The sequence below is a fragment of the Peromyscus californicus genome, unplaced genomic scaffold, assembly GCF_007827085.1.
Source record: "Peromyscus californicus insignis strain IS unplaced genomic scaffold, ASM782708v3 Scaffold_10__1_contigs__length_136768540, whole genome shotgun sequence".
Taxonomy (NCBI): Eukaryota; Metazoa; Chordata; class Mammalia; order Rodentia; family Cricetidae; genus Peromyscus; species Peromyscus californicus.
In genome coordinates this window covers 85,039,241-85,057,436 of record NW_026294391.1, presented here as the reverse complement: position 1 = coordinate 85,057,436, position 18,196 = coordinate 85,039,241, and the positions used below count along the sequence as shown (strand labels likewise).

General features: G+C 39.7%; 1 protein-coding gene across 1 annotated transcript; it reads right to left on the bottom strand.

Annotated features, from left to right (window-relative positions):
- Positions 1-932: 932 nt before the first annotated feature.
- On the bottom strand, positions 933-3,687 carry LOC128115448 (melanoma antigen preferentially expressed in tumors-like). Its single transcript, XM_052746142.1, has 3 exons — positions 3,398-3,687; positions 2,349-2,930; positions 933-1,467 (listed from the first exon to the last, which is right to left on the bottom strand). Exons 1-3 carry the CDS (start codon positions 3,685-3,687, stop codon positions 954-956), a joined length of 1,386 nt encoding a protein of 461 aa, XP_052602102.1. The 3' UTR covers positions 933-953.
- Between the last annotated feature and the right edge of the window lie 14,509 nt (positions 3,688-18,196).

Below are 18,196 nucleotides of genomic sequence, written 5' to 3'. Positions count from 1 at the left end.
GCTTGTGTGGTAAGCAACTGGACGACTGAGGCATTTCCTTAGCCCTGTGTAAATTATTAACTATAGACTTTACACACATCATTTCTAAGAAAGTCTAGGATATGCAAACTGAATTTATAATTATGTTATGTTATGGAGTATAAAATACGTTGGACTCAGTACTCACACATGGCTAGTATGTATCATACCAAATGGGACACAGCTAGTGGAAAAAGAATCAAAATATATAGGGAATTATTTATACAGCTAAGGAAATGACAGGATTAAAGGAATTGGGAGTAGAGTGAGAGAACTAAAGGAAGTAGGAGGAATATTATGGGAAGGAACCTAAATCCCACCTAAAATTCATGTGACAAAGGCTGGAGAGCCAGCTGAGGACTTCATGGGAAGTAGTGGAAACTTTAGAGCAGGCCTTCATCAAGGAAATATTATATTTATGTTCTTGAAGGTTCTATTGAAACCTCAAAGCCTCTGCTATCTTTCTTTCCTGGCCCTACTATTAAATCCTGATGGATTTCCAAAAGCAACCAAAACCAGTCTAAAGTAACTTAGGGGATGTAAACATTGTCTTCAAGAACCACTGCCCCTTCCACAAATATAGGCAGGAAAGTCTGTCATTGTTTTGATTTGTGTGATGTACCAATAAGCGAACCAAACAGTATGGGCACAGACAGAGCAAACTAGGACTTGATCATCCTGTATTATATGCAATGCACATCACTGTAGTTAGTAAAATGAAATATATCAATAGTAGACAAGTGATACACAGGAACTCTCAAAGTCCTCCATATTTTCTAAATTATTCTCTATAGGAATCAGTTACATACCTATATTCCCTAAGTGTAAATTCCTACAATGTAAAGAACCTTATATATTGTGTGTGTGGGTCCAGGAAATAACATTTAGTACTTAAATAGTACATATCGGGTTGAAACTGTGTTGGACTGTGAAATTTATTCTAAGTAAGTGATCCAGTTCATGTCAGCCCTCTCTGCAAGTGCTAGCATCACCTTCAACTGTAGTTGTACAATAGCAAGCTTCCTTTGGTCTATACTGCCCTGAAAAGGCCATATTTCATAGCAATGTACAGGGATGGGATAAATCACATATTTTAGATTCTTCAAGGGTGTTAAATTATTCATGATAGTCACAAGCATAGGCATTGTGATGGGGTTAGAAGCAAAGCAGAGGACACGGAGATGAGTACAACGAATCAGGGCAGGGATAAGAACAGAGATTGCAGTATCATTTATAAGGCAATGATTTATCTCTAGATGCCGAAGAGTGCCAGAGAGATTTACCAGAAGGGTTTGAAAAGGCTCAAAATCATCCCAATACATTGGGTTGTTGCTAAGATTCAGCAGCTTTAGCCGGAAGGTCTGAGGGGTCTGGGCCAGAAATCTGAAATCTCTGTATGAAAGATCACAGAATGTCAGATACAAGAAATTCAGACCAGGTGGCAGGACTCTGTAGGGAGAAAACAACAAAAAACTTCTGAAGAATGAAGATTGAATGAGGAAAACTATACCTTTATATCTAGAATAAACTACTTTTCACATGCATTATAATTGAGTATTAATGTGTTAATGTGTGCTTTAGATCACTAAATAGTTTTGTGACTCTGAGAATTTGTTTTAGACAGGATCTTTCTCTGTAGTCCTGGCTGTCCTGGAATTCACTATGGAGATTATACTGGCCTTGAATTCACAGAATCTGCCTGTCTTTGCCTCCTAAATGCTGAGATTAAAATCCCTTGCCACCACATCTGGCTGAAAGTTTTGTTTTCAACACTGAGATACAATTTCTTTTAATCTTAAGAATGGGTGCAGCACATTATAATAGATGGTTTTAAGAAATATTAACAGAAAAAACTGAAAGCACTTGATACTTACAACATTATCCATTGTATATTTCAGTTCACCTTTGTGGTGGGGAGGGATCAGAAAGAGCAGGCAACTGAAAATTCCCGTTGGTCAGTTTCTACATACCAACCTCTACTTTCATGGCCTATGCCTTGGGGATTACATATCAGTAAAGTGATCTGACATTGTGAACTATGGGCATCTATGATTAGGTGCATCAATGCTATAGCAAAAAGTCTTCCCCCATCTCAATCCCTGTTCCTCTTCATATCTAGAAGGCTAGTGTTTTTCACCTTTTATTTCTGCACTTGTCTGTACCTTGCTGGCTGCTTAATTTTTATAATTCTTTCTCCAGCTTCAAATTCCCAGAAGCAACCAAAAGGAAAGCATAAAAGCTTTTCAGGAGTTTAGGAATACCCAAGAATATTTTCTTTCCTGTCTCAACAAGTTTTCCAGGAAACCCAGGGCCCTGGCCCAAACTCTTACCTGAGTACTCTGTCCAGATGTCCTGTGAGACAGAATGAAGACAAGCTGACTTCCTTAAGGCTGTTCATACGTCGCAAGTGACTGAGGAAATTTTTAAAGAGTTTCCCACCCAGAGATCTAAAAGTGACTTTAGACAGACTGAGGCTCTCTAGGTGGTCCATCTGAGACAGGACATTTGTGATATCACTCAGCGAACCCATATCAATTGACAACTGACCAACACAGTTGAGATCAAGAAAACTCAGGGTGCATTTGCTGTCACATAGTTTATCAACTTGCAAATCTCGACAGCATACGTGCAAAGACCCTGAACTCTCCCTAATTTTACTTGTAAGAAAAACCAAAAATTCCTTTTCCACTAAGGAGCCATCTAGGGAAAGGTCCACTAGTAACTCTACAGGCCTGGGGAACTGAACCATGGACTCTGGATTTACGAAACCATGCTGCCCTTCTATTTTCAGGATAGAGCTGTCAGAATAAGCACACGAATGAAAACAGAAAGGTTCCTTGATGCTGACTTCATAGCATGTGGTACTATAGTCGTTGTCTTGCCTTAAATCTAGGATCCTCAGTTTAGGTCTCCTGGAGGGGTAGAGGAGAAAGAATAGTTGAGAAATAGCCAACAGTAATGATACTGAGTGGAATCAATGATGAAATCTAGGAACCAATTCTTTTATCCATGGCTAACATTCCTTGTACTAACTATCAACAAATCTTTCCCATGAAAATGAAGCCTCCTCCCCCCAATTCCTTATATACCTTAGATCCCCTGCAGTCTTAAAACTCCTGTCTTTCTCTTATGTAACACCTGTTACATAAACCCATCAATAGAACCCTCAGCAAACAGATTTCATAATTGACATTGAACACAATCATTAACAGATTTCATAATTAACATTGAATACAATCAGTCTTTAATGTGTTACCAAGTTTGCAGGCAACAGCCTCACCCATAAATCTTCAGCATTTCCTTGTTACTCCTTCTGGGAGAGTAGAAGGCTGTGGTATAACCACCTCTGTCTTTCCATGTTTCTATTATACAGTCTTACCTAGAAGCAGAGTTCCTTGAAGGACGCACTGGAAGATTCTCAATCATGGCTTTCAGGAGTTCATGTTGAGGCTCCTGTACAGTTAATGACCCAATGTGGAGACAGTGATAGGGCCACACTTTCACCATCTCAATCAATATATTCTTATGCCCACCCTCGAAGGCAGCAATGAACAGTGGAACAAAAAAGACTCTTGGCATATCCTCCAGAGCTTGGATTGCCACAGACTCATTTCTTAGCAGACTCTGTATAGCGAGATCCAACAGTGTCTTTGGGTTCTTTGTCTCCATCTTTGTGAACCTGAATCAGAAGGAGAAATATTTAGAAGTTCTAGTAAAAAAAAAAAACACAGTCTCTCCTTTGCAACCAGCGCCAGCAAAGTAGAAATTTAAAGAATAAATGAACCAGATAGCCAACACTAGATACATCTACTATAGACACAGATTAGAAAGTGACTTGTGAGTGTATAAAGGTGTGTGTGTGTGTGTGTGTGTGTGTGTGTGTGTGTGTGTGTCTGTGTGTATTACAATTCCCCTTTGCATGTATATATAGTATGTATGTGATAAAACACCATTAGAAATGGGTAGTAGGCCGGGCAGTGGTGGTATATGCCTTTAATTCCAGCACTCAGGAGGCAGGGGCAGGTGGATCTCTGTGAGTTCGAGGCCAGCCTGTTCTACAGAGCAAGTTCCAGGATAGGCTCCAAAGATACACAAAGAACCTTGTCTACAAAAAGAAAGAAAGAAAGAAAAGAAATGGGTAGTAAGTAAGCAGAAAACAATTTTGGTCACTTAGCTACATGACTTCCAGTATTTTCCCTCAATAGTATATAAGCTATGATGAAGAAAAAGATAAATGTACAAAAAAGTGGTACAATAGAAAATATTAAAACACCAAATTAATTGTGATTAAAGAGAAAAAGAATGACATTCCAGCCCTTGATTTGTCTCACTCCTCTCACTGTATTTGTGGCGGACGAAGACACCAAAATGGCACAAGACAGAAACAAAGGAAGATGGTTAAGAAAACTTAAAGTTGATCGTAAGCATATTCGGAAAATCTAGTGAATTCAGCCTAAAGATGAAAAAGAAAACATAAAATCAAAAGAATGCAGTACAGTTTAGGGCAAAGACTTCAAAACTGTTCCCTTCAAAGCTGTATGTTGTCTCACATGTGGAAAGTAAGAGATAGTCAATCTGATAATGGAATACTGACTTCTGGGGTCTGGCGTCGGTGCCAGGGTTGGGGGGGCAAAGCACAGTTGGATACGATTCATGTAAGCTAGAGGTTGGTATATAGACACATCACAATGAGTCTCATCAAGATGTATTATGAATATGTGTTATAAACAATGAATATCAAAGGCGTATCAAATAAGTGATAATGAGCTTAGTTTAAAACTGCAATCTTAAAAGACACAGACTGTGGGAAGAATACATTGATGTGGTTAGGAGAAACATTCAAGAAAATTTGTTAATGGTGGGAAAAGAAAAAAAAATGAGGGGGGTTAAGAATCTTGTAACACATGAAAGAGTCAGAAAGCTCCTAAGTTTTTCTTCTACTTCGGGAACAACAACAAACCCTCTAAAAGACCTTCACAACACTGATAAACAGAAAATAGCATGATTAAATTAGATAGCTTTGAAAACAATATGAATAAGCCAAATAAAGAAAATTTCCAGGCAAAAACATTAAAACCATAAGAAAACAAAATTAATGTTGCTCATCACCTACCTAATACGGTACTTTGCTACAGCATCTCACACACATTATGGCACTGTCCTTGGATAAATGACTTGATGACTAAGATAAAATTATCATACTTAAGAACAAAGAAGTGGTACATTTTCTTGAGGCTTCCAGGATTTCTATCTCAGGAACACATCATTCATGCAGTCCTAAAACATGTTCCATGCTCTTCAAATGATGGTCTTCTGTTGTAGCTCAAGGTGTAAGAGAGTTTAAGTACATCCTCTCTGTGAAGAACTTTCTTTTGTGTGAAAAAAAAGTCAAACAGTCTTGAAAGAAAGGGACTGGGCCGTCTCATGGAACAAAGCAGCTGATTTCACACATTGTTTCAAATGTTAGTGAAATGTACTCAAGAAGTTGCTGTTTGTGCTCTATTACAAGGTCATCATGTTCTGTTCCTAGGAATATCTGTGAATATTCCAGTATTTTGGTTCAAAATTCAGTTGTGGATGTGCCTGATATGATTGAATAAGGACTCCAGACTCCATTATAAGGGTTGTGGAGCAATGCTATTTAAATTTGACTATTCCCTGACAAACTCAACATTAAAAAAAGTTCTCCATAAGCTGATGTATAAGTTTAATTCAATTTCAAAAATATCTACATTTTACTGAGTTAGACAGTCTGATGGTAAAGTTCATATGTGAAAGAATACTCAAGAATAGCTAAGAAGAGAGAAGGAAGACACTTGAGAAGGGACTCCTGACACCATACCAAGAAAATGAAAAATTTCTAGAGAATTTCTGTAATTACAGTGTCTTATCACTGCTAGAAAAACAGACAAATAGCTGAATGAAATAGGTTATATGCTTAGAAATAGAAGCCAACATGGATGGTCATCAGTGTTTAATGAATTGTTGAAAAGATGGCATGGCAGTTAAGAACACTGATTGATCTCCCAGTGGGCATGGATTCAATTCCCAGTCCTGGAAACCATCCATAACTCCAGTTCCAGAGGATCTGATGCTCTCTTTTGGCTACTATGGGCACTGTACAAACGTGCTACACAGATATATAGGCAGGCAAAAAACCCATACACATAAATCATAATTAAAATAAAAAACAAAGGTGACCTGGAGAAGCCACTGAATAAAAGATAGACATGCAATGTACGGAGTGAGACATGATTTAAAAGAAAAAAAAACTTAAAGTAGATCCATGAAACATACCGTGTATAGAGTAACTAAAAATTGAGTTAAAGATTTAAAAGAAAAAAAACACTTAAATTAGATCTATGAAAAATGTTACATAGAGATAAACTAAAAATTGAGTTAAAGATTTAAAAGAAAGAAACTTAAAGCAGATCCATGAAACATGTCATGTATAGAGTAACTAAAAATTGAGTTAAAAATTTAAGCAAAGAGTGGGATCATACAGCTTACTATAAGAAAGGTATTTCTAAATGTCACTCAAATTCTAGAGGTAAAGAAAGGAAGCAATAAGTGATCTGACCAAATTAAAATCCAAGAAATTAAAATTATCAAATACAAGCATTTCAAAAAAGAACTTACAGACTAAAATGATATAATAGTAAAACATCACAGACAAGTGGAAACTATGCCTCCTATATAAAGAGCTCAAAAACTGAGGAAGAAAAGACCAAAAAAAGGTATGAAAATAAAGAAAAGATATGAACTAACAGTTCACACAAAAATGACAAGAGATCAAACAAATAATAAATGCCAAAATTTAATGAAAATGAGATGTATGTAGTATATTAAAATAACACTGAGTTATAGCTCAGTCTCTGGGAACATACAGGCAAAATTATAAAGTGATAGTGTTCTATTATTAGTGAAACTGTGAGGAATAAAATTTTAAATATCTTATAAAGATCTACTCCTATAAACACAGACCCAAGGACATTCAGTGAAGCATTATATATAATTCCAAGATATAAACAATTAAAAACCTCACACAGAGGTAGATTAAAAATGGTATGGAATAGCCATACAAATGTGTCTGATGAAAGTGTGAAAAAGAACAATGAAAATCTCCTAAGAAATGTTAAGGAGGCATTTCAAGAAATGCTATTAGCTTGGAACACTCGGTCCTAAATGGGGTATCTCCTTCAACTCCCTTCCCACAGGGCATCAGGGAACTCTCCAAAAGAGGAGGCAGAAAGATTATGAGCCACTGGGGATGGAAGACTCCAAGGAAACAAGGCCTTCTAGACACAACAGCAATTATGCCCTTATGAACTCACAGAGACTGGGGAAATATGTGCAGGGTCTGCAGAAGGGGACACAAGCCCATTCCTAACTCAGAAGTTATTTCTAAATGATAACAACTCGAAAAGAAAAAAATAGTTTTCTCCAAGAGTTTCACTGGATATATAAACCAGATTTAAGAGCAGCCTCTATGCCTAGCAGTAGATGGTTAACACAAAATGAACTCAATGAATGGTATTTTTGGAGTTTGGGGTTTTTTTTTCTTTTTTAGTCTAATAACACACTGCTGTGGATATCGCTCTATATAAACAAACACTGATTGGCCAATAGCCACACAGGAAGTATAGGCAGTACTAACAGAGAGGAGAATTGAGGAAGGAGGAAGGAAAGGGGAGACTGCCTGGAGCCGCCGCCAGGACAAGGAAGATGCAAAGTACTGGTAAGCCATGAGCCACGTGGCAAAGTAATGATTAATAGAAATGGGCTAAATATAAGAGTAAGAGCGAGACAATGACAGGCCTGAGCTAATGGCCAAGCAGTTTAAATAATACAAACATCTGTATGTTTATTTTATAAGTGGGCTCCGGGACTGGCGGGACTTGGTGGGAGCTGGAGAGAAATTCTCCCGCTACAACGTACTGTCTGTGTATTTTTTAAAACCTTACAGGTCTTTTGCTTACATATTACAGTTTTAGTGTTGTGGGATAATCTTTTTGTACACTGTGAAGATGTGTCTTTTCCAAGGCATCTTCTGTTTGGTTTAACAAAGAACTGAATAGCCAATAGCTAGGCAGGAGAAGATAGGCAGGACTTCCCACCAGAGATAGGAACTCTGGGAAGAAGAGAGTCAGAATTTGCCAGCGAGACACAGAAGTCAGACAAACAGTGTGGAGGAGAGGTGACGATTCATGTGGCAGAATGCAGATTAATATAAATGGGTTAGTTTAAGTTTTGAGAACTAGTTGGGAACAAGTCTAAGCTAAGGCCAAGCTCTCATAATTAATAGGAACTCTCCATGTCATTATTTGGGGGCTGGCGGTCCAAAGAAATTCTGACTACACTTCAGATTTTTGTTTTTATGGGTTTTCTCTGCGTGTGAATGTGTGTCTCTCTTGTGCTTTTTCTACTTTTCTTTTTCCTGTTTGTCTGTTTGCATTGTCCTATTCTGGTTTGTTTTTATTCTATCTTAGTTTATATTATTTTGTTAATCTTATATGTTTGTTTCTAATGAGAGAGAGATAGAAAAGTAACAGATTTGAGTGAATGCAGAGGTGGGAGGATCTGGGGGAGGGGAAACTATAATCTGAATACATTGTATGAAAAAAAATCTATTTTCAATAAAGAAAGAAATGCTCTTAAATGAAAAACAGAAATGTGCACCCTATGCTCTCATGTAAGGAGGCAATGTAAGAAAACATGTTACCTTTCCTTTGTGCAAAATAAATATAAGTGATAGTAGAGCACAAAGTGAATGATACGTCATTCCTTCAGTGAAGGATGAGGAAGAAATGGGAAATGAGAACAGAGTAGGAAGGAGTGGTACTTCTCCAAATACACAGATTTATATTGGATTATCTTAATAGTAGTAATATTTCACATACCCAAAATATAAACACAGTTGGACTTTCTACAGCAGCATCTGTTGTGGAATATTAGTTTAAGATGTGTTACATGTGTTTATGCTATGGAATATTTGTTTAATGATGCAAGGATATGCTGCAATTCTTTTATGCTGCATTTGTTTAACTCTGTAAAGCTGTGTTACTTTGCCTGCCTAAAACACCTTATTGGTCTAATAAAGATCTGAACGGCCAATAGTTAGGCAGGAGAAAGGACAGGCTGGCCTGGCATGCAGAGAGAATACATAGGAGGAGAGGAGAGGCAGGAGTGAGAAAAGGAGAAGAAGAGAGGACAGCAGGGACCAGCCACCCAGCTACACAGCAAGCAGCAGAGTCAGAAGTAAAGACAGGTATACAGAATAGAGAAAGATAAAAGTCCAGAGACAAACGATGTAGGGAAAAGGGGCTGGCTGAAGAAATCCCTCCTGAACTTGTAGCCCAGAACTAGGGAAAGATGGCTCAGCTAAGGCCAGTGAAAGAAACACAGTTTGGCACAGATCAGAGCCATCTCTGCCCCTGGCCAGCTGACTTGTGAAACCAGCCAATCACAGAGCAGGGCAGTAGCACCCTGTCCCTGGAGCCCAGGACCAGGGAAAAAAACACAGCCTGGATTTGGGACCTGAGCCAGAGAAATGAACACTTTATCCCCAAACCTAGAACCAAGGAAACGTGCCCTGACTCTGAAACCAGTACAAAAATAACACTCTTGGTTCCTAGAATCAGAGTGAGTGAAAGAAATGTGCCCTGGCCTTAGAATTAGTGTCAAAAAGCTAAGTAAGGCCACTGAAAGAAACAGTTTGGCTCAGTCAGATCAGAGCCATCTCTGCCCCTGGCCAGCTGACTTGTGAAACCAACCAATCACAGAGTAGCACCCTGGCCCTGGGCTCAGTGAGATCAGAGCCATCTCTGCTTCTGGCCAACTGACTTGTAAAACCAAGCAATCACAGAGCAAGAAGGTAGCACCCTGTCCCTGGGGCCCAGGACGAGGAAAGAAACACAGCCTGGGTTTGGAACCTGAACCAGAGAAATGAACACTTTATCCCAAACCCAGAACCAAGGAAACATGCCCTTACTCTGAAACTAGTGTCAAATATAACACTCTTGGTTCCTAGAATCAGAGTCAGCGAAAGAAATGTGCCCTGGCTTTAGAAGCAGTGTCAAAAAGTCAAGAAAGGCCAGTGAAAGAAACACAGTTTGGCTCTGAAATCAGGACCATCTCTGTCCCTAGCACACAAAACTGGCCAATCCCTGGGCAGAAAAAAAACTAACCTATCACTGGTTGACTCCGCCCCTAAGACATTCTATATAAACTGCCCTGCCTGGTCAGTTGTGAGCTGTTCTCTCCACCCTGGTAGAGGCAGCTACTCTTCTGGACTCCTCCTTCCCAAATAAATCTCTTTCTTAAAAGAGTTTTGGGTGTGAAGATCTTCTTTCACTGGCGTAGAGAAGATCCTTGCTGAGACATCCCTCAGTGGACAGAGCAAGGAGGAGTGGAACAGAAGATCCTTGCTGAGACGTTCCTCAGTGGACAGAGCAAGGAAGAGCTGAACAGACAAGCCTTGGTGAGACGTCCCTCAGTGGGCAGAGAAAGAGAGAGCTGAACAAGTAACACTTTCCTCCAGAGCCGGAGGAGATTGCTACATTTCTGCAGGGGTTTCCTCTTTTGCAGAGCAAAGCAAAAGAAGCAACATCTTAGTCCAGAGAAGCAGAGCTCTGTTAGGAATCCCCCTTAAGTGGGGACTAAGCAAAGCTCAGCTGTAGTGGCTCTCCAGGAGAAGAGCAGGATTGCTATATTCTGCGGGGAGACCATCCCCCATCACACCAGGTATAGCCTGACACTCCAGAATTTTCAGGATACCCTTCCCTGCAGAGCTGGCCTGGCAGCTCCAGGCCTGACTTTCCTGAACAGTCAGGAGGATACCCTTCCCTGCTGAAGCAGTTCCAGGCCTGACTCTCCCCAGCAGTCAGAAAAACTTCCCTTCTAGGGCTGAGCTGTCTCTTTGCAGCTCCAGCCATCAGCTGTCCTAAGCAGCTCAAAGTGTTGTCTGACTCCCCAAGTAGCCAGGACACCTTTCCCGAGTTGCAAAACTCATGTTTTGGTGCCAAAACCTGGGACCAAACCCACAGAGTTGAAACAAATTTACTTACAAAAGGTAAATGAGATAATTTAAGAAAAGCTGGCTAGAGACAAGCCAAGCTAAGGATGGGCATTCATAAGCAAGAGTAAGTCTCCATTTATTTATTTGGGAGCTGGGAAGTAGGCATCTAAAGAGTGAAAAAAAAACAAGCACCCCTGAATGCTGTGAAGATTTCATGTCTGCTGCCAGGTATCATATATTAAGCCATTGCTGAAACACTATGGTGAACACACCTCCCACACCAAAATGAGCAAAGGGGAGTATGGATGCCATTAGAACAGGTATTTTTGTCAGAAATGTGTAATTCCAATAAAGTCATAAGAAAACATGAAATTCTTTGGTAAAATAACCTTAGAAGCTGTGTACAAACTACATGGTAAGTAGAAAGAGTCAGAGAACTAGGTGTAGTCACATATACCTGCAATCCCAGGACTCAGGAGGTGGAAGCAGATGGACTAGTAGTTCAAGGTATTCTCAAGTATATAGTGAGTTAAAAATGCACCTTGGGCTATATGACACCATATCTCAAAAAGCCAAATCTGTACAAACAAGCAAAAGAGAAGCCAGCGTAAGAAAAGATAGACTACTGAAAGGGAGAAACATTAAAACATCAGGAATCTGCTGGGCGATGGTGGTGCATGCCTTTAATCCCAGCACTTGGGAGGCAGAGCCAGGTGGATCTCTGTGAGTTCGAGGACAGCCTGGTGGTCTACAGAGTGAGATCCAGGACAGGCACCAAAACTACACAGAGAAACTCTGTCTCAAAAAACCAAAAAAAAAAAAAAACCCATCAGGAATCACAAAGGAAAGGCTAGGACAGCTTAAAAGTGCTGAGAGACAGGAAGGCTGTCCATCCAAGAGTAGCAAGCTACAAAAGCTCCAGCACCAGTTCCATGGTGGAGGTATGAGGAATGAGGAAAAAACACTTAAAATGTGGCAATCCAAATATAATGTGTCTCTAACAATAAAAGATGAACATCTCTACCCCAAAGGTCAGCCCAAGATTCTCACTAACATTAATTCAATCTGGGAAATTTGGGACTCTGACTCTGCTGTTGGCACTAGTCCACATAAAAGGAAAAAATATTTTTTTCCACTTCAGTGTCTGAGGGCTATCCAGCCAGGTACACTCTGGAGAGAGGCTAACTTTAGAGACAAATATACTCTTGGAAATAAGAAAACAAGGAGCAACTGCAAAATGAGAAGCACTAGAGAGAGTCTGCCAGACCAGCTCTGTGGGAGACACCTGTCGAAGGCAGTGATGGGCTGGGTGAATGACAGACAAGGACACACTATGCAATGTAGGCAGTAGATCCTCTGGTAATGAAGGGCCCACTGCTCTGAGGTCCTATCACTTGTATGTTCATGAGCAATCACCACCACCTGGTGATGACTGAGGACATTGGTGATCCCATGATTGAGGTTGGGGAGCAGCTCTACATCTACAGCCACTTACCTTCTGTGTGGTTCAACACTGGTGAAATGGAGAATCCTGAGTTGCAGGTCCACGAAGGCCTCAGGGTGCAGCAGCCTCCTCCCTCTCACAGATGGTCTACTGTTGGTCGAGAAATGAATGCATTAAGAACCATATTCCAGCACAAATCTCAGTGCTCTATTTCCTTCTCCTGTCTGTCCTCTTATTTACTTTAGAACATTTTAATTAATTATTTGAAATTTTCATGCATGCATGCAATGGATTCTATTAGTATTCAACCCCAGTCCTGCCCATATATCCTCCCAGATCCATTTCCACCTTTAAACTTCTCCCAACTATATGTGCTCTTTCTCATAGCCATTGAGTACAATTAGTCCCACTTTTATCCAAACTGAGTTTTAATTTAATAGTTGACTGTGAGTATCTAATTCATAGTTGTTGGCGCATAGTAGTTGACTTTAATATTTTCTGAGTGTATTCTATATATAGTTTAGCTATTACAGTGGTTTCTTTTCTTCTTCCTTTTTGGGACTTGAGACTGAGCCCTCTATAGAGAGTCTATACCCTATGAGAAAGGTAAACTTGAAGACATACTCATCCAATGTGATATAGAGTTCACAACACAAAACTATAAGAAATATGAGAAAGCAAAGCAGATGAAACTATCTCCTCAAATGCCATATCCAAAAAAGGGAAGAATTCTTTAAATGCTGGACAAATAGTTTAAAAGTATACAAGAAAACAAGTTCAAGGACTTTCACACATATGAATGAAATGATGAAATTAACTCAGAATGTGTATGTATAGGTCAGCAACATAGATGAGAAAGTCATAAGGAGTTTGAAAGAAAACAAACAGAAATTCTGAAAATTAAAAACTCAATTTCATCAATAAAAATTTATAGGAAGTATCACTAATAAGCTATACTAATCAAAACTTAAACCAAAGTTTTAAGTAAAGTTGAAGAAAATATATTTATACATGAGTAAAGAAAAAATAAGCAATCTTGGGCACAAAATTCTGGAGTATGACCACAAGATAAAATATATCTACAGGCAGAAAAATGAGGGGAGATAAAACTTAAGACACAGAAAACAGTCATACAAATTAAAGCAGACAATTTCCTGATTCTATAGAAAAATAAATTTTTAGCACAAGAGGCATTTAGACTCCAAACAGATATAACATCTCTAAGATGTATCAGAAGTAAAATGTACTGCTATAGGACGTGGACAGTATGCTAAGACTAAAGAATGAAGACATAACACCCTAATAAACTTATCTGGGGTTAGAGACAGAACATTCACTAAATACAAAGGCTAGAAAATGGTGGCACTCACACCTTTAATCCTAGCATTCCAGAGGCAGAAATCCATGTGTTCAAGGATACAGCCAAGCATGGTGACTCACACCTTTAATCTCAGAAGCGAGCCTTTAATCCCAGGGAGTGGTGGTAGAAAGCAGAAAGGTATATAAGGCGTGAGGACCAGAAACTAGAAGCATTTGGCCTGGTTAAGCATTTGGCTGGTTAAGGCTTTGGAGCAACACAGTTCAGCTGAGATTCATTCTGGATGAGGACTTAGTGGCTTCCAGTCTGAGGAAACAGGACCAGCTGAGGAATTGGCAAGGTGAGATAGCTGTGGCTTGTTCTGTCTCTCTGATCTACTAGCATTGACCCCAGTAACTGACCTCAGGTTTGATTTTATTAATAAGACTCTCTAAGATTCCTGCTACACCAATTAATATTTGAAGAAACCATGAAATCAACCAAAAAATTCCTTGTATGAAAAAATTCTCAATATTAATCTTAATTATAATGGTCCTAACTATTGAATCTAAAGATACAAACTAGTTGACTGCATTACAGAGAAGCCTAGATGTTTGGTGCCTGAGGGAAATGAATCTATTCATCAAATATAAGTAAACTCTGAAAACAAAAGGACTGAAGTCAATATACCAAGCTCTTGGAAGTAGGAAAAAAAACAGGTCTAGCTATATGCTCAGATCTGATAAAGTAGATTTCAAGCCAAAAAATGATTTAGAACACATAGACAACCAATAAATATTTGGAATAACCCATCAATATGCTATCAGTACTATAAATAAGTAAGCACTGAATATTGGTATACCCAATATCATAAACCAATACTGTAGCTACTCAGTAATGACAATACTCAACCCTTGTCAGTAGATAATTAATCCAAACATAAAAACTGACAGTTAACACAGACATAATGCACTATAGATCAAATAGACTTAAAACATTGTACTGGTTAATTTTTGTCAAATTAGCATAAGCTAGATTCATATGGGAAAAAGGAACTTCAACTCAGAAATTGCCTCCATCATATTAGTCTACAGGCAAGTTTGTTGGGCATATTTTTAATTAATGTGGGAGCGCCCTGCTCTGATGGAGATGCCACTCCTGGGCAGGTAGTCCTGGGTTGTATAAAAAGGCAGCTGAGCAAACCAGGGGAAGCAAGCCAGTAACATCATTTCTTCATGGTTTTTGCCTCCAGGTTCCTACCTTGAATTCTTGCCCTGACTTCCCTGGATGATGGACTTACAAGCTGGAAGGTGAAATAAAACCTTTCCTCCCCAAGTTGCTTTTGGTTATGGTGTTTCTCACAGCAACAAGAAAGCAAACTAGGGCAAGTATCTATAGAATATTACATTCAATAGCTACAGGATACAGATCTTCTCAGCAGCCTATGGAATATTCTGTGATATAGATACCAATTTAGGTCACTGAGCAAGTAAAATTATTTAAAAATAAAAACAATATTTTCTATCTCAGCAGATCACAAGGGAGCAAAATGACAAATCACTATCAATGGGAAATAACAGAAATGAAACAATCCAAATAAAATTAAACATTACATCCTAATGATCAGTAGCTAATTGAAGAAATCTGGGAGGATGTTAAAAATTCCTGAAATCAGTTTAGGGGATTCTAAGACACTCTCCCAAGGAATATAGGCCACTGCCATTGCCCTCAGTTGCCTACCAGGACTTGAAGGTATGACCCTACTGTGGAAGACACCATACACTTCAGGCACAGGACTTGGAAGAACTGAGCTGGAACCAGCCTCCAAGTCTCATCCCTAAGGACTAGTTCTTACGGTATTCAATGATGCTATGCAAGCTGCCAACAGAGAAAAACAATCAACAGTCATACATAGCTTTAAGTCCATTGTCCCAAGTTATTTTTCTACTGCTGTGAAGAGAAACCATGACCAAGGAAAAATATAAGAGAAAGCATTTAATTAGGGGTTTGCTTAACAGTTTCAGAGGCTTAGTCCATGACCATCAAGGTAAGGAGTATGGTGACAGGCAGGCAGGCAGGCAGGCATGGTGTTGGAGCAGTATCTGAGAGCTTACTTCCTGATCTGCAGGCAGGAGGAGGACAGAAAGTGAGAATGGGCCTGGAATTGGCTTTTGAAACCACAAAACCCACATCCCAGTGACATACTTTCTCCAACAAGGCCACAACTTCTAATCCTTCCTAAATCATCCACCAACTAGGAGTGAGACATTCAAACACTTGAGCCTATGGAGGCCATTCTCATTCAAACTACTACAGTCTACTCCCTGGACCCCATAGGCCTTTAGCCATATCATCATGCAAAACGCACTCAGTCCAACTTCAAATGTCCCCACAGTCTTTCAGTCTCAAGACTGTTTACAAGTCCAGAGCCCAAAGTTTCTTCTGAGACTCAAGGTAATCTCTTAACTGTAAGCCCTGTAAAATCAAAATAAAAAATCAAATTATATACTTCTAGCATTTAATGGCACAAAATATACATTACTACTCCAAAAGAGAGGAGGAAAGGGGCCATGGTGAGGAAATACTGGACCAAAGCAAGACTGAAACCCAGCAGGGCAAATTCTGTATCTCTATGACTGATGTTAAAGGGCTTAATTGTTGCTCGAGTTGGTAAATGGTCTTTTTATAAAAAACCCGGAGCCTGATATTGAGCTGAATGCTGAAAGATCAGAGAGACAAAGGAACAAGCCACCTCTTACCTCTAGGACTCCTCGGCCTGAAAAGCTTTCCTCAGTCAGAAGACTTTAGTTCCTGTCTCCTCACACCTTATATACCTTTCTCTGCCCACTCATATCATTTCCTGTCTCAACTTTCCCAGTGCTGGGACTAAAGGCATGTGACTCCCAAGTATTGGGATTAAAGGTGTGTGCCTGACCTCTATGTTTAATCTAGTGGCTTGTTCTGTTCTCTGATCTTCAGGCAAATTTATTAGGGTACACAATATATCACCACACCTATTAGACGGCTCTTCATATCTTCCCCCTCCTTCCAGTGTTATTGACTACATCACTGGCTTTGCTTAACAATGGAGCAAGATTCCACGACCCCCTTATACTTGTATTTTCCTTCAAAAAAAAAAAAAAAAACAGAACCATGTGGCTTATGGTACCAAGTTCTTCCGCTTACTTGAACTAAAAACCGGCCCCATCTATTACTTTCACTAATATGAGCTTTGACTTGGCAATAGTTTCTGATAGAATGCCCTAGTAGCAGAAAACCAAAAGTCCTGCTGAGACTGTCTTGATGTCATTGCTCAACTGTTATCACTCAGCCAAATTAATATCTCAGGGAGTACTGTCTTTTGAGACAGTTCTCAAGATAGCCTCCTTCAGAACAATCTTTTGGTATACTATGAATATGCACTGATCTCACTGGCTAATTAAGAGCTCCCTAGCCCATAGCTGGGCAGGAGGAGGTTGGGAGGGAAAACCAGACTAGGAGGATTTGCCAGTCAGATGCAGAACGACTCGGGCACACAAAATGGGATAAAGGTAAAAGCCACGTGGCAGAATGTAGATTAATAGAAATGGGTTAATTTAAGTTGTACGAGCTAGTTAGTAATAAGCCTGAGCTATGGAATGGGCATTTTTAATTAATATAAGCCTCAGTGTGTTTGAGAATGGCTGTAGGATAGGAAAACTCCACCTACAGCCTGCTTTGCTTGAACGAGAAGTTTCAAAAGAAGGAGTTCATATGTATCCTCTGCAGCTCTATCAACTTTCTTATATTCAGGCCCTCTGCCCACTCCTATAAGAGCCCTGACCAGCTCCTTCCCCTTCACAGGAGTTCCATTCCCATGGGAAAGTCGCTGCCCCCTGCTGCTGTGCTAATAAACACAGTTTCACCTGTTGAGAGCAGACTTGGGTCTCTTTCATGCCTTTTGTTCCTTTATTGTCCTAACATTTTGGTGTGGAAACCCAGGAGAGCGTCTAGGATCCCTGCCCTCTGGTGGCTCCAACCCTTCTTCTAGGACCTTCTTAGCGACCTTGACTACTCTCAGACTTGGGGAACACAGATGCCGTCTGAACTCATTATATAGGCTAAACAGACACTAATTGCAATCTGAGACCCATTGTTCTTTGTGGCTTCTGTCTCTGTGAGCAGTACACCTTTAATCCCAGGCTGACACAGGTGTATCTCAAGTTTGAGGGCAGCCAGGACTACAGATAAGCCCTGCGTCCAAAAAAAAAAAAGAAAGAAAATGGCTCAATAAACTCCTGTTTTAATGCTGGCTCCCAGTTAGCTGAACTGTTAGAACCTGTGGCCTTGTTGGAGGAAGTCTATCAATGGAGTTTTGATGTGTCAAAAACCCATGCCAGGCCCAACCTCTCTCTGCCTGCAACTTTCAGATAAGATGAGA